Source organism: Etheostoma spectabile, chromosome 11 (assembly GCF_008692095.1).
Source record: "Etheostoma spectabile isolate EspeVRDwgs_2016 chromosome 11, UIUC_Espe_1.0, whole genome shotgun sequence".
In the NCBI taxonomy this organism is placed as follows: Eukaryota; Metazoa; Chordata; class Actinopteri; order Perciformes; family Percidae; genus Etheostoma; species Etheostoma spectabile.
In genome coordinates, this window is record NC_045743.1 from 3,419,670 (window position 1) to 3,437,846 (window position 18,177).

An 18,177-nucleotide genomic window follows, 5' to 3' on the forward strand; every position below is an offset into this window, starting at 1 on the left:
CAAGGTGCTTAAAGGTGAGAGATCATAGCACTAAATCCACGAACTTAGTTTTTAGTCAAACTAGGAGCATAAGGTGGAGGAGCAAAAATAAACTCGGAAAAGAAAAATAACAGCTAGGCAGGCTTGAATAGATTTCTGTAATTCACCTATTGACTATGGGCCCAAACTGTCAAGAAGATAATACTCGGGAGAATGGCATTATAGTGAGACGCTTTGAAGGTGTTTAGATTGTCTTTGCATATCGACCTCTGTTGACCAGGTCCATTTATTGACAGAAGAATCTGGGAGATTAAATTGGCCTCAACTATTGATTGGGTATTTTGCTTGAATCATTCCCATTACAGAAGGGAATCATTTGTACTGTATACCCCGCTAATCTCTCTGACCCACTAATCATCAAGCCATTTATTTCTCACTCTTTGTTTAGTTCTCCTTTGTTTAGCATTTATTAATTCATTAGAGCAACTTCTCATGCAGCTTAACTTAGACAGTGACTGGGGAGTCCTGTTTCTACCCGATAGCAATGTGCATTCCAGTAAAATATGCAACCGAATACGCACCCAACATCACAATACACATGCCAATTACATATTGATAATTAAGAATTCAAACAAACAAACAGAAAGGAAATCCCCCGTAATCACCAGGTTTTAATGGAACAAGTATTAGCTTGGTGTGGTTGGTCAGATAGCCTGCTGCTAGATCAGAGCTTCACTGGGGGGGGGGAAGAGACAGGGAGACACATTGGTGTCATTGCCTGGCATTGCAATCCTACAGGGAGAGGCTACGCCGTTCTGTTGCTGTAGAACAAGCGTCGACACAGGCTGGCGCTAATCCAGACTGGATATACTGAGCTGCTTTTAAATGAAGATGAAGGAACAAAAGAGGAAATGGGGAATGTAAACTTTAAAAGGCCTAGCTTAGGAGCACTTGCTCTATGGTTGCCTGGTGTAAAAGCTCAAAAATGGATGCAAATCCATTAGTAGACCCGGTTTCACAGTTATAAAAATACTTAAGGGGTTTTAATGGGAGCGACGTGTTAAACGTGTGGAAATCTGTTTTGATAACATTATTCATAACACTGGCTTTGCGCTGTGTGAATTAATAACACTTCATTTACAGACGGAAGAAAGCTGGCATGGTATTTCCAGTTAAAGAGATTAATTTTTAAACACCTAATTGACAGGCGGGGGTTAGACAGGATAAGCAACAGACTATAAGGCTGCAGCTGCAAAGTCAAGGTGACTGGAATACTCAGAGAAAGGCTTTCAAAAAGCAGAATAGAGAGCAGAGAGGGAGGGAGTGAAGAGAATTAGTCCTCAAGCACTTTTCCCTCCGCCCCCTATTCTTTCTCTCTTTATTAGGAATGATTTACTCTCTCAGTGAAAGGATATAAAAGCTCAAGTATAGCGGCGTAATTATCGCGGAGTGAAAATTTAAAGGTTTGACTCACAATGTCCTCAAGTCAGCGAGCAGACTGCCAGACGATAAGAGTGACTGTGTTCAACACTCGGCATCCAATTGGTTGTGTTTTATGGGCTTTGCCAAGGAAGAGCACAAAAACAGCAATCGGCTCTGCAAGTCTGTAAACATGATAGACTGTGGCAAACTACTAGGGCTGGTGTTTACCTTGGCAGAGCCTGGCCCTGGCATGTCGGTAGCATCACTTAATTACTGTTTACATGTAAATATTAAATTATACAAACAGGCCCACAGAATACCTCAAAAAGTACAGAAATACATATTCAGGGTCAACCTTATCTGTCCGCAACAGTTGCCACTGCTAAGATATGAATTGTTTTGAATCACAAATTTCCCGCATTGTACATAATCTTCATAATTGTTAAATGCTGTTGTCCAAGGGCATTCGGGTAAATTTGTTCACTTAATCTGCATAATAGCAGATGCTCAGATATGTAAAACGCACCGTGTGTTCTCAGAGAGGAAGAAGAGAGAAAAAAATTAATAAAAATATCAGCAATAAGGACCTGGATCATAACGTCCTCCAGTCAAGACAGAGAGATGATTGCTTTGATTACAGACCTGTTTTCCTGACAATCCACAGTGGCATATATAGAAGAGCACTGGTGCCTACTGTGCATCTCTGGTATGGCTGAGTAAAGCACTTGTTCATTTGCAGTGAAGGGTAACATGAAACAGGCCTCAGCCTTCTGATGGACAGGGAGATTTCACCTTCGCCAGTGAATGATAATGCATTATTAAATTTGCCTCTCTGCTCACTAGATACACTTAGCTGACCACAGCATATTTATCTCCCCATCCGAGGCTCACGTCTTGGCAGGAGAAAGCATTCTGTCACTTTTGAGGCATTTCAAAGATTAAAAAGAACCTCTCTCTTTTCAACGTCCCTAAAAGCATCCCCCTTTTCAGTGAAATGTGATTAGCAGGAGATGGTGTCACGCAATGGAACATTCATGAGGGGGAGAACAAATATCCAAATGAACTCCCATGTCCTCGAGGAATAGCCCCTCTCTGCACCATCAGCAATCTCTCTCACATGGGCAGGGGAAATTTGATTGATCCTCTATTGAATTATTTTTTTGCACTCTTTCATTTCAACAGGACGCACTGACAAGTTGTTTGATCATAAAGCATTATTGTCTGCCAAGTCACATTTCAGGGTTGTGATGGCTAATGATCTTGCCTCCTGACTTAGGGAAAGTCAGGTAGTCAGCATGTGTTTGAAGCTTGCAACGCCAAGGACATCGGGAGGACTGAACAAAACACTATGCATTAAAGTCAGAAAGATGAAGAGAAGGAGCTTACACTGAACATATCAAACTTTTAATGATACTGTATGGAGATACCATCAATGTCAGTGAAATATTTACGCCACAAAAAGAGCACACAACTGATGCTGAAACTTTTGCCTGACCCAAAGTCCCCTAACTTCCTTTTTATCACTGCAAGTTGTATGCAAAGGAGGAGCAGAATAAAGACTACAAAGGCTAGAAATCACTTTTTTTTGGCCTTTTTTATCTTTTTCAAAATATATCCTCCTCTTTACATGAGCTCATCAGTGTCCACAGGTCCTTGCCCATAGAAGCTGTGTCTAATAGACTGTGAGACTGGTACCTGCTCCACTTCATCATTCAGACTGTAAACTGGGACTGCAGACAGAGCACAGTGCACCAACCACTGGACATCTAGGCAGCATCCTGACAAAGAAAAGGCGTGGCAAATCAGCTTTGTCCATTGTGGTCACACCGGTGCTGGATGCATCAACGATCGCTTGGTTGATAGCAGGTATGAAATGATGCACCTCTATGTGACATAACACACCGCGAGCTTCCATTTGTGCTTGGGAAGACATTACGAGTGCATCTCCTGTTGTGTCAACAAGGATATATAACATTTACCAGGGAAGTGCCAATATCACATTACCAGTGAATCACACGCTTTTAAAATATGGTTTACAGAATCAGTTTACATACTGTAGTTGCCTCTGACTCTCCCTGTCAGGCATTTTAGCGCTGCGTAAAAGAGATGTGGCATGTTTAACTGCAGTGGGAGGGCTGAGGTAAAGTGGTGAAATTTGTTGTTGGCAAAATGCTTAAACTGCCACATGGTATTTACAGAAAACTCTTATACTTCGACGTACATACATATGGCTTGTGTTTCAAACACCTTCTCCCAAAGGAAATAAAATGATGTCAAGTGTTTGATGTCCAAAGTGAGTTTACAGCCAAAGGCTTCCATACCTTTAAAATTCCCCCTTGTTTGTCAGCTACCTGCTGTTTCACGAGACAGAGGCTTGTCGGAAGCTTTTGCCACAGACTTTCTGTTTGAAGCAATTCAATTAGTCACACGTGAGATAACACTTAGCTTTCTACTAGCCTTTTTTTCTCACACATCATCTAATCTCCCCCCCCCTTTTTTTTTTTCTCGGGCAAATTTTGGAATAAAAATAATCAAGTTCAAACAACAGTGGGCTCCCCCCCCCCGTAATAAAAAACAAACAAACTACCATCTGGTTACTTTGCACTGGGTGACACAACTTTGGAAATGGTCTTTTTTAGACAACAACAAACAGCCTTTGTCCTTCATCAGCAGAGATGACATGAAAAAGATGAGACATGTTCATAGGATATGAGTGATGTGACATTATAGTGCCTGTCTCTGAGGTGTCTGGCTATGTAAATAGCTTCCATATGAGCCGGGGCACTGCATCCTTCCTATGCGCCCACTGTGCTCTCTTCTAAGAGTGCATTGCAAGAGATTAATTTAATGCTCTGCCAGGATCATAAAGATCAAACAAGTGGAGAGATATCATTAAACCATTGGAATGTTATCTCATTTATCTAAACAAACTGATGCGATGAACAAGCCTAATTAAAAAGCTCACTATAAACAAAGCTTTGGTTGGTGAAGCCTCACCCCCTCTTTAACAATGGAACACATTTGTTTTATTAATCTAATGCATCATGTATCATATCATTACAGTTCAATATATATTTATCATTAATTTTATTCCTTTCACTTAAAGCTTTTATTGGAATTACTTTGGTTATTAGTTGGTTCTAATGTATTGGTTACCTCCGAATCTGGCTGCTACAATCTCTCTTATCTCGCTGCATAAACCTGTGCATGTTATTCAAATTGCCTCATTTATTATTATAGCTTCCTCATGTAAATTGTGCTGACTGCTCGCCCTTGCACAGTCCTCATTAGACTAATGAAAACCTTCAAACGAAAAAACTAAACAACCTGCCAAATAAAGGTCTGGGGTTATTATGAAAATTACAACTGTGGGAGCCGGGAGAAGCTCTCTTCATTAATTCATGCTCAGCAAATTGGTAACTAATTTAGTTGCACTCCTCTGCATTAATGGGTTATTTTATAAAAATGTTTTCCACAGCCCGAGACCTCTGGTGCACACACTGGAGAGCTCAGAATCCTAATCAAGTCCAGTGACATATTAGGAATTGACAATCTCAAAGATAATGCAGCGCGTGTTTGCGGGTAGATGTGTTTGGGTCAACTAGCTAGAATTGGTGTGGATTGCTGGGTCATTTGCTTTCTCCTCTAATATTGCTTAGAAATTACAGTCCATTTGTGTTGATTATCTGAGTATGGAGGAGGCACTTCAGTTAAGATGGAAGATTTCTGTTACTGAGGAAACATTCAGTTGATTTAGTGTGTGGATATTTAGTTAAATCTTCTTCCTTCTCTGTTTGCATTGCTCTGTTTTGCCTGACTCTCTTTTTTTGTCACACACACAAACACACATTGACACATACACACACACACACACACACCCACCCACACACACACACACACACACACACACACACCACACACACACACACACACACACACACACACACACACACACACACACACAGTTAGACAGTTTGTGACCCATAAATTCAGCTCATGATCCTGCTAATTATTACTATTCACTGCTTCACACCCTGTGAGGGAAGGTCTAACACTGATCTTCACGTCAGCCTAGCCGACAGGGAACATACAGCACAATGATTTCCATAGTGGTTTTAATATCATTATCAGCCTCACCCCACCCTATATCACCCAGTACAGCACAGCACAGCCCGCCCCCGCTCAGCTCAAAACCAACAGAGAATACTAAAATCTATTATTTGCTTCATTTTGTATTTAATCCACCGCGCTTAGTAGATTTCTATCTTTTGTCTTCGTCTTTTCTTTTTTTTTTTTTTACAAGCATGGCAAATGTGTAATGAAATAATACCAGCAATTAATAATAAAAACATTTACTCTGTGTGATTGGGGTTCAGCATTTTGAATGTTCTTCCCTCCAAGTTCAGAGTTAATGGGGATGATAGGAAATAGCACGTCAGCAAGTCTACTGCTCTATACAAAGGACTCATCATTTCCCATATTTACATACAAATATCTGTATTATTTGGTACATAAATATGTGTACAATTCTGATTTAAAATAAATCAATAATGCAAAAGCTGTGTAAAAAAGTGATTATACAAACCTACTTTTAACATTCAGTGGTGACACTGTTTAAGGTTTTTGTAATTATTTGGGAACACAGAGCAACTTATTAATTAACTAAATTATTATTTTACTGTGTGCAGAATACTATTCTTAGCTCTCCTCTTACTGCAAAAACCATGTGTGCATGGGAACGTAAAATATATATATTTTTTATAAGTAGGTGTTTTTTGCAAAACGTTAAAAAACAATGCACTTTATCTATATTATGTATTGTATTTGATTTGTATTGTAAGAGGTTGACATTAAAGGTCATCGTGTCATGTGTAATATAAGGGCAGATATGTGTTGTAATTGTAAAGCATCTACAGCAGGTAAACACATTAACACTGTGTATCTTTGGAGTTCTAAAAACAGAGATGGCTCCAACAAGCAAAATGTGTGCATAATTTCCTCCAAACATTTAAACTTATCCATACATATATACACTTGTTCTTGTTACCTCTTCTTAAGTGCATAATTGATTTGTAGCTCGGCTAGTTCAGGTGTATTGTTATAGTGAGACAATCTACAACTGGGATAAATTGGACGCAAGAAGAAGAAAGAGGGTGACTGCAAATCCTCCCAAAGGCTTAACACAAACTGTATTATCAATATTCACAGTCTTAAAAGATCTTCAAGTTCTCGAATTACTCTAGGCATGCTGAATATGTTTTAATGGTGGTTCTCCACTTTCTTCAAGATGTTTTTTCAGTGATGAAATTGAAGTGTCTTCCATTCCAACTGGTACAACTAAGTAAGTTGATTATTACTGACCAACAACAGTCTCAGAAAGCTGTTCTACCATGGATGACACATTAACCAAATGTTTTTGGTCAGCTCAGTGGGTTCTTCAGCCTTCACTGAGTTTGTGATATTAACTTGGTTCAGATTTGTCTGCAGATTTACAAACCTGCTCTTCACTCTTTAAGTTACTGAGCCTTTGTCTTTGTTATCAAACTTAATATTCAGATTTACAACTTGTAATATAGGCTACTCAATGACAGCTGGTCCAGTAGATCACAAATTTAGTATTCAGTCCCCCTTTTCTCATAACATCTGTCATTTTCATACATTATGAACAGCGAATAGAAGGAACTAAAAGCTTATCATAAGTCCTTAACCTCAAATGTATATTGTGAATAGAAAAAAGAAACAATACAAATCACAGTTCATTTTTGCAATGGGCATAGTGAAAATCCTTAACAGCACACACTCTATCAAACTTTGTTTTCTGTTAAATCAACCTGACTCACCTTTGTCAGTGTGCATCCTCTTTAATTCATGGCTCATGTCGTGGGCCAGGTCTCCCTCTTTAGGCCCAGGTGGGATGTTGGGGGACAGGCCTAGAAGGGCGTGGTTCATGGACAGGCCATTGTTGTGTATCGCTGGAGACAAAGCAAGACTGGCATTAGGAACATTACTAAGAATATGTATTACTAGTCCGTCTAAGGAAATTAGACAAAACAACAACAATCGGCACAGCGCATTTGCTTTTTTTCTTCACCATTTATCTGTGTGATAAACGTACGTATCCTGTCTGAGGAGCTTTCTGTACGGGCTGGTGAGCTGGACACGCTGCTGCTGCGGTGAGATGATGGGTGACTGCCTGGCCTCCTGTGGTCTTCTAAGGAAGGAGCAGGGGAGGGACTGTCCGGCACCCGTTCCTGAAACCCCAGCAGCACCAGAAACACAAACCCAAAAATAAATATCTAAGGTAGACTGAAACGTTAGACCACAGGAAGGAGAAAGTCATGTTTAACTATGTAGTATTATAGCATGGCGTTCGGTTTTAAAATTTACCTTTATAACAGAGGTGACCATTCTGGAGGGCAGACTCTGGCCCTGTGCTGCGGCAGCCATGTTTGCAATGGTGCTGAGGTGGTTCATCTGGCTCATCGCCATGGTGACAGAGGCTGGGGGCAGGCTGACTGGGATCAGGGGGTGTGGCATCATCATGAAGGGGAGTTCCAGGCCTGAGACACATGAAGAGGTCGTTGGTTACTCAATGATGCATATTATGAGTGAGATATCCACAGGGGAAAGTTCTGAGGCTCAAAAAACTCAAAACCTGCTGCTGTTAATTCAGCAATCAGTAATTCCCACCACTGAGATACCCTTTAAATTTGGTGTCCAATAACACTAAAGCTTTACACTGCCATCTATTAGGAAAAGAATGGAACAATTCAAATTAATTGCTTCCCGGTTATCTTTCCATGTTAACATAATACACATAAATGTTTTACAATATATGTTAATAATAGATACTACAGCAATAATAATAAAGAAAACGGTGATGATAACTATATACACAGTCATTCAAAGACCAAAGTTTACACAGCCATAAAGATGCATCCATTATTCTATGTTGAATAAAAAGGGCACATTATGGAAATGTTCTCAATATTTACATATAAAAAAATATCTCTGTAAAAACAAAGGCAATCTTGAAAGTCATTACCCAAATGACTAGTTAAATGTGCTAATGACAAACAAGTACCATCAGACCACAGTATGGCAACAACTGTGGGCTAATTATAGCAGCCTATATTCCAGACCAGAGAGAGAGAAAGAAAGACAGAGAGAGAAAGAAGGAGGAGAGAGAGAGAGAGAGAGAGAGAGAGAGGAGAGAGAGGAGAGAGAGAGAGAGAGAAGAAGAAGAAGAGAGAGAGACTAAAAAGAGTAAAGACACGTTCAGCTCGCACAATAATGGGATTTTCATTTCTTTCTTTTTTCATAGGCACACAAATTATTCCATTACAACATAAGAGATGTCTTACAAATGTTTTAAATTATTCAATTGCTGTCTGCCTTCAGAAGCCTAATTGGGAAAATTAAAAGACATTAGTAGTCCAAAAATGTAAAGAATGTCTTATAAAGATACCATAGGGGGTTCATAGTTAGTCAAACTCTGGCCCTGCACTGTGCTTCTGAATGGCTTAATGAAAACAAGCCAACTTTCAAAGGACATGAGCACAGACAGAAGGTCAAAGCTAGGTGTCTGTCCCCCCCCGTCCCCCCCGCCCCCAACCACGGTTCCCCCTTCTTCCCCCTCTGCTCTATGGGTACTTTGAACTGGCAGGATCAAAAGTGACTGGGAACAGTTTGGTCTCATTCCTCCGCCACTCAGATGCTTTTCCTCAAATGCTTTAAAGAAAACCTCATAGACACTATTGGATCTGATTGAGCCTCTCTGTTGATTTTTCACTCCTTTTTTTCTCTTATTCTTGGCAGCTCGGTTCAAGGTAAGAAAAGCTGCGTGAAAGAAAGAGGGGAAAAAAGATACTGCGCTACAGAGAGCTGATCCACAAAACAACTCCACTCTTCTTTTCTCACAAAACATCAGAAGCCAAAGGGCAAGGAGTTTTGCATGGCGACGCCTCTAAAGAGAAGGACACTGGTTGAGAATGAAAGGACATGAGAGGTACTCCTCTCTGTCATTCCCCTCCATCTAAAAGAAGCAATGATTTCCATAAGAAAGATGGCATGCAGTTTCTCTGTGGCGAGTATTCCCAAACAATATAAAGCAGTGGAGATTAAAGAAAGGCGGAAGCCAAGCAGCACCTTGTATCAGCGCCTCTGCTGTAGCTCAGACTGAATCAATTACCACTCAGCAGGCTAAGCTCAATTAAAAAACACCACAGAGGGCCTGATTGCGGGGGTACTTACTGTAGGACAACATGGGGAGGTTTAGGCTACCTATAAGCCTTTCAAGGCCACTCAAGGGCCAGAGAGAAGAGACTTATTCTGCCTTTGAGGTGGATACGTTACACCCATTCAATCAAACACAGCTACTTGAATAAAGACATGTGAACTTGAACATGAAGCCACACTTTAACCAAATCAATAAACTACGAAAAGGTTGAGAATCATCTAAAAGGATAAAACTACTGTTGATCACATTCCTCTACTTGTATCTTTATTATATCTTGTACTTGATGGTATAGTCATTTATGTGATGTGTATCCAACTGACAGACAGCCTGGTGGGGAAACACTGGACCTCTGTTTGCTCTAAGTGGTATTAGTCTCGCTTTCAGTGCCTGTTCAGCCCCTTTCATGTCACCCCATCCTGAAGCGGTGTTTCTCCCATAAAAGCCCATTCAAGCCACTGTAGGGGAATGTGCCACAGATCAACGAGGGTCCACCAAATCCCTTTATTAGTCGCTGAAAGGAGCCAGGTGAGGAGGATATTGGTTTATTCAAAGAATCTGGCATGTTTGCAAGTGTTTTTTTTTTTATTCATTTATATGCAATTCCTTTTCATTGACAGCTTTATTTCTGCTAAATAAAAGCAACTGTAGTACACACGCCTAAACAATTTTTAACTTGGCAATAATACTCAGGGATTTTTGTGTATTTCTCTACCAAAATAACAAATCAACAAACATTAGTCAGACTCATTAATCACCTAGATATTGTGTAGATATTCCAGTGGGCAAATCGTTAGAAGAAGTTCAGACCTGATGAGGGGTGAATTCTCCCCCCCCCCCCCCCCGCCCCCCTCCTGAAGGGCATAAACAATGCATTTGGAGTAATTTACCTGAAGTAAGCCTGAGGGACCTGCAAAGGTGAACTCCTATTTACCATCATTAAAACTACAAATCACTTAATACCAATATAAACAGCTCAGCTATTATGTTGTGTAGTGCTCGGGAGTTCACGCATGGATAAGCAAAGATCTGAATCGCGGAGGATGAATTGAATGAATTAAAACAGCCCTTGGTAAAAGCATGATTAAAAAGCTGTTACATCAGAACCAAACTGCACGACTGACGATAGGTCCGACACTTAAATGCCTCACACCAAAAAAAAAGATTGAATGTTGAATGCTTTAAAATGATTAAAAAGAGAGCAGTAATTTATTTGGATGACAGAAATGATAACCCGCAGTGATTTGTGCAGCAGTTAATCTTCATCTAAACAGGACTTCAGCCTTTCTGGACGTCTAACCCTACGGAGGAAAATAAGAAAAAAAGGAACTAAGCCATTGTCATTTAAAACAGTATGGAGGTAGCAGCCAGCCCCTTACCCTTAACTCTGTTGTGGACAGATTTCCCCTGACAAAAATTAAACTAGCTCCTACTTGGCACTTTATTATCTCTTCAACTGAATGATTTATTGTTTGTGGAGCGAAAGAACCAAAGAGAGGGGGAAGATTACATTTCCAGCCAAAGCTCAGGCTTGATCTCGTTTTTTACTCCCTCTGTCCAGGAAAAAAGCTCCCGACAAACAATAATGTCAGCTGTAATTGATCGGAGGTCGCCGGCTGGGCCTGCAGTAAAAGCGCACTATTTAAGCGACAATCGGCCCTGCGCTCTTCAGACGCTGGCTAATGAAGCTGTCTGTCTGGGCTATTTACCTTCTCTTAAATGGAAGGGGAGAGATGTACTGTAAGAGACAGGGCTGGAGAGGATCTGCCTCTCGCTTCCGTGAAATAGGACCTGCACATGCCTCAGGAATGTATAATTGGTTAGCGCAGCCAAAGCTGGAGATCCGGTGCTAATTAAATGACTTGTTTAAAGCCTATCTGTCTTTGTTTGGGAGGCTCTGGGCTTCAGAACAATGCATTGTAAATGCTGTTGTCAAACAAACATTCCTGGTTATCCTTTGATTTGAATTGAACAAGACAAAGGGCTGATTTGCTCAGTGCTAAGCCTTTGGTTTTCGTCGTGTTGAGATATTTTTTTCCTCTTCTGATCTGTCAAACTGAACAGGACCATTGCACACAAGTTAAATGAACTGACTGACTGCACAATGCACAGTCCACCGCTGCAAAACAATCTCAGCTTTCCTCCTAATTGCGCTTGTAAAATGCCCCCATGTCGTGTATGTATTTCTCTAACAAAGGTGAAATGGCGGTCCACACACATGGAGAGTCTTTGTTGTGGTCATATCTAGGATTTGCACACCAGTCCCAAAAGGAAATGAATGGCTCGTGAAAAAGTGTCTGTCATGCGGCAAGACATTTAGAGGTCTCTCCATAGCGCTAATCAGCTATTCATCTTTAGTATAACTATTAATCTCCCAAATCAGAAGCCCTGCCATGTGAGATGGAGGGAGCCCTATAGCCGTTAGATCAAACATAAGACATAGCCTCCATAAATATGTTGTCTGGCATAGTGGTGCCGCTTTACACAACACAAGCTCATGCTTACATATGCAAAGAAACACAACTGCTCCCACACCCACACACACACACCAGAAAAAAAACAGACACACACACACAGATGGCAGGTTCAGTCAAGGCTGGTGAGTCCTGTTTCTCATTAAAATGGGGGGAGAGAGGAAGGTATTGAGCTTTGATGTAGCCACCCACAGCCCTTCAGTGTCATTGAATGAAACTTTGAAGCCTTTTGTGTTTACGCAGTTAATGTTGATAATAAAGCAAACATCTTGCCTTTGTTAAATACCTGCTGTACACTCACGTATGCACACACACACACACACACACATACACACACACCCACACACCCACACACACACACACACACACACACACACACACACACACACAAACAGATGCAAAAGAATACTTTTCGTGGTAACAAGAAGAGGTAAACATGAAAACATACGGGTACACACTCAGACAATTATGCCGTATAGATAACTGTCTGCTGTATAGGTACGTCCACCCATGGAGGCAGCCAAACGTAAAAACACATGCAAACAATAGACTTTATGTTCCAAGAGCATGATTGGACATATTTCAAGCTAATTCAAATCAACAAACAAAATGGGTTTTGCATGCCAGGATAAAGACATACACTTTCCAATGATTCAGGTGGGTGAAGATTTCCTGGCAAGATACCTAATGTAATGTAATGTAAGAGAAACCATGATAAGAAAACATTTCTGGTTTGATGAGGTAACATAATTGCTTTCCTGCCCAAACCACTGGAGTGTAACATGTGGTAGAAATTATCAAGGAGACAGACAGAGGTGTTTGTCCTTTAAGTGTATAAAATCTAAAGCAGGCAACTTTTATAGGATAATTCCAATCCTCGGCTCTAATGGCATGCATTCCTTATGAAAATTGAAAGATCAATCATCTCTGTGACAGATCTGTTGTGAAAAAAGTTCTCCCTTGTCTTTGAAGGGAAAAATGGTAAACACGTCTCGCCATCGCCCCACCCGTACTAGCCCCTGTTTAAGCTGTCTATTTTTCTCTTTTCTGAAAATGTTAACGAACAGGGCAATAATCAAGCCATATGCTTGCATGTGGCAAATCTCATTACAGTAAATGACCTTTACCAACCAATGCCAACATCCCTGTGCTTGAAAACGCAGAGCATATAGAGAGGGGGAGACAATGGTGGGTTTAGTTAACGCAATCATGCACATGGCTGGGGGTGGCTCGGACAGCCAGGCCTTCAGGAAGCATTAGCAAACCATGTTCGCTTCTCTAATTTGGGTCGGAACCAAGCTCACTTTACATTTGTCACACATCACTCTTGATAAATACGCAACATCGGCACAAGAGCACCAACATCTGATCACTGACAATAAGCTGTGGCACAGAGAGTGCTGTGAGCAGAAGAGGAGAGCAGAAGGAGAGAAGAGATATTACTAGCAGCTGTTACAACTGCGGGTGCAATATATTCAAGCCCAATCAATAAAGCTCCTACAGACAGTGACACCCAAGCAGACAGAGGAATCATTTTCATCTGATACTTAGCAAAGGCTCCCCTTTTAAAAAGATTGCTTTCAGTCAATGACAACCAGTTGTCATTTGACTAAGGCTCCTGAAATGAAATATATTGACGAGCGTTATCAATCACGGCCCACTCTGCCATCATATCACTTTGGTGTAAGAGGAGGGAGGGAGGGAGGGGGATCAGTTTGCATGTGGTCATCAGATCATCTGTTTTAATTACAAAATTAGCATCACTACCTCCTGTGCTTTCACTTCCTCCAATACAATCACCTCCTGAGAGAAACACCAGTAATGCAGCGTATAGTTTACAGTTGTGCTAATGAGTTCAAGATGAACTGACTGTAACATGATTTTTTTATGACTGCAGTCCAAACTAATGTTGTTAGTTTGGAACACAATTTATCAAGAAATACCTTTGTCTGTTTGTTCACACTGTGAAGGACATGCTGAGATTATCAAATTCCTTAACACTGTTTGAACTTGCTCTACTCTCTCCCTGTTTATCTTGGTCCCAGAGGAGAGGCTGTGTGGTGGTGAAGATGTCTAGCCTGATAGCTCTATTTGGATGAAGGTTCCCATATCATATTTTAGAAGAAACACCTTTCGGTTCAGGCAACCAACAGAGTGCTTTTGTGGGACAGAACCAACTATTTCTATCACAAAAATGCTCTTTGATTCTCCTCCTAATTGCAGCCGAGTCAGGCAATGGAACACTTTTACGTGGTATTCACAGTGAAAGAGACAACAAGAAAACGTGTTGTCACCACTGTATTGCCATTACTGTTATAGTGCACGCAGTAATATTATTACTCTGTGCTAATGTTTCCTCTTAGACATAATCATACTTTAATGAGAGCGAATGATATCCAGGCCCTAATGCTGCACCATCTTAGCTGTGTATGTGAAAACTGCTCCACATTCTACGCAATTACACACCGTGCATATTTCACATTATTCCAACCTGCGAAAGCTCATCATCACTGAAAGGTTGAATGTCATTTATTACACGTATCACATTTACACCAAGTGACATTGTCTTTTCAAATTTAGTTGATCTCTTCACTTTCAAAGGTCAGCCCCTTCCCTGGCTAAATTCAACCTGACAGAGAATAGTGAGGAGGGGACAGCCCAACACATGCATCACCCCCGCATCAAAGCGCTCCAAATTAATCTATCCAATTAATGAAGAATGAGGCCTAATGTTGATGAGGGATGACAACTCGACTGGTCAGTTGTTTTTTTATAGCTCTGCTCCTGCTATGATGAACTAACCACAAGAGACAATCAGACAAATATTTCCATGACGCAAGGTTTGTCTCTCCTTGTGTCTGTTGCGTTCCATAACTCTGCAACTCTGCTGCCACTCAAAGATGATAGAACTTGATATGGATCATTACTGAAATAATGTTTAATCAATCCCCCCTGCTATTGTAATCTATTTCTGCAGTTGTCTGCATTTGTGTATTTTGTAGCAACATCAGTGTGCCTCACAATTTCCCAATCATGCATATTCAAGTATAATGCTGATGCTTAACAGGCGACGCAACTGGAATTAGAACGAGGACATTAGACTTCATTAAAAAGAGAAATGATTATCAGGTTTATCTTTTGAAATGTCTATTAAAATGTGTGTGTCGTTCTTCACTTATCTGTCACCTGGCTCCCATGAGCCTGGCAGACTAATAGAGAGATGGTGAGGGCCAAAGCCCAAGAGAGAGACAGAGTCCCATCAAGCTCTTTACTCAGGCTGGAAGGCTGTCTGTCTGCTCTGCCACTCTCTGTCTAGCTCAGTGTGCCTGATTCCGTTAATACCACTACTATCCTTTTCCCCAACACCTGCAGCTTAAGCAGACCCTATTTTGTGTCCAGTGCAGTCTTGATATCAGGATAAAGAAAATCAAAACAAACCACACTTGTAATTGCATAAATCTGACTAGACAATAATCTGTCGCAGTGGAAGAGGTGTTATGATATGTTAGTGAAATGAATTCCATTCAGCCTATGGCTACAATCTAGTGTCTCTCAAGAGCTTCGGCTGACAAAGGCTCCCACAAGAGAACTAGAGAGGAAGATGGATGAAGTTGCCCCTAGACACTCATATCAGGTCAGTATGTGCTTTATCCCCTAATGGTTAAGGTTAGGATTGAGTAGGGGGTGATACTAGATCTGAGCCTGAGGGCCATTGTTCTGTCTAGAGGAGCAAGAAGTAGCCACCATCCTCCATCATGGCCCACATTTAATGGTGCTGGGCCACCAGCACTAGTGCAGCTAGCAGGTTAGATCGCGCAGCTAGCTAGTTGGATGTGTCCTTCCACCCAGAGAGCTTTATTATTAGAAAGGACATAAACAGACTAATTAAATCGCAGCAGTGGAGCTGGGCTGACAGCTGGCGCAGAGACTGTGACCAAACTGATCCCTATCAAAGTGCAGGAGCAATGTCTCTATATGTGCCCTGCTCTTGTGTGCATGACTGTCTGTGCATCACTTTTTCCACTGTTAATTTCATTCATACACATCTTAATGTCTTATTTATCTGTCCAGTGCCGAGCACATTGACTCACTGATATTATCCAAAATGGTAGAAATGCTATCCAGCAGAGCAGTAAACACTCTAGTAATTAGTGCACGGTCTCCAGGCTGACTCCACTCAGCTCTGCAGCATGGCCAAGCACGGACCCCATATAGAGAGGAGCCTAGTTATGCATTGATCTTAGAAAATTAAGGCTAACTGGCCCAGATTGCAGCGTCTTGATGTACCTTCTGGATGAGCAATGTACTATTTGTATTGTTTGTAGAGAAAACAGAATGATTTGGACTCACTGTGCTTTAAAATGAATACATCTTGAATAATTAATGATGCCCCCTTAAAGCGTTATTATCTGTGTGACCGCAAACGCAAAACCACTGATGATGAGAAAATATGGTTTTAACAAGTCAATAATGGTGAGTGCAACAAGAACAGCCTAATCAATGAGGCTGCAACGTTTGCAAACAAGAACTTGAATTATAAAGCCAATAATTGATCTCTTCCATTTTTTCTTCTCTCCTTCATGTGATGTCATTGTTTATTGATTGCTTCCTGCCAGTGAGGGATGATGGGAATTTTCAGAGTTTGGTTTTTGCTATGACCCCCCCATCACCCCCCCCCTTCTCCATTTGAAATTTGCAAGCTGTAGCACCAGCTTAACCAAAAAGGATTAAGTCCCATACCCAACTGAGAACACAGATAATGCTCAGTAATTGGTAAAAAATGAAGATGAATGGGACAGCTAGATAAGGACCAATTAGCTGCTGGGAGTGTACAGCTGTGGTCTCCTCACAGAGCGCTCTCAGGGGCCAAGGCCCCCTCTTTCTCTCGCACGTGAGCATGCCTGTGCGCGCGCGACACACACACACACACACACACACAAACACACACACACACACACACACACATACAAGCACACACACACATATACAAGTGTGAGGGTGGGTTTTGCAGAAATTAGCCTGATGACCCAGGGAAGACAGAATGATGCTTCCTCATCATTTCTCTCAAAACCTCTTCTCTCAACTTTCAGTCAGGCAACACTCCAGGTACCTGTCACCAGACGTCCAGCTTCAGCCCAGCATGTGGCTCTCCACTACTGTTTGGGCGCAGACAGCCTGGACTGAAGCCACAGAAGTGAGACAAAGGGATTTCATGTTTTAAAGCTGAAGTGTACAACGTGACTGCCTATACAATTTAGTTGCGGTGTTACAGGTTTAGGATTAATTCAAAATAAAAAAATAAAAGTTAGCAGTGGCTGTTGTGTGTTCTCCTTACACGGCTGTCTGTCAGCAAGTTATTTGGTTGGCATGTCGTGGCATCATCTGGCTGATGACAGTGTAATTCCCATATCTAATTACAAACAGGATTTCGGCTCCATTAGACTTGTGTGGTGAGGAGTCAGATGAGTGGCAGGGCAGCACCCAGTGGCCAAAGAGGGCCAAAGACGGAGAAGTGGGTGAGACAGAGTAAAAAAAGAGAAAAAGACAAGGCTGAACGTTGCCTTATCTTTTCTTCCCACTTCTTTTTTTTGCAGGTCTGAGAAACACTTTGTTTTCCTTCCGCGGCTGACAAAAGCAATTCCTTCTCTTGAAATTGGCAGGTGTTTGTTAGTGGGCAGCTGACAATATTTTCTCTCCCAGTAATGAAGGTTGTGGCTGGGGTCAATGCACTGGGAGGGAAGGGCGGGCTGTTTATCCCCCTAAAGGCCCAGCGCCACACGTGTTTTGCTTGGTCTGTGATCTGTAATTGTGGCATTTCCTGAGAGGCGCAGGAACAATCCACATTGTGCTTTGAGAGGGCTCCCTCTGCCAACTAAAAGGTGTGAGGGTAAAAATCAAAGAAAGACCCCCCCCCCCCACACACACACACACACACACACACCTCACATTCTATCTCTCTTTACAGTTTTATCTCCATCTCTCACTCATTATCTTTATAACTGTCTCTTCCTCATAAACTCCTACAAACGTTTCAATTTCTTTCATCCCTTCGCTCACTCAGGATGT

General features: G+C 41.4%; 1 protein-coding gene across 1 annotated transcript in view; it reads right to left on the reverse strand.

The window, feature by feature from the left end:
• dachd (dachshund d) overlaps positions 1 to 18,177 on the reverse strand; it is a 120,183-nt gene that overhangs the window by 16,747 nt on the left and 85,259 nt on the right. The window contains 3 exon segments of the mRNA XM_032530273.1: positions 7,242 to 7,373; positions 7,517 to 7,652; positions 7,789 to 7,961. Of these exon segments, the coding sequence (XP_032386164.1) occupies positions 7,242 to 7,373; positions 7,517 to 7,652; positions 7,789 to 7,961 (441 nt within the window).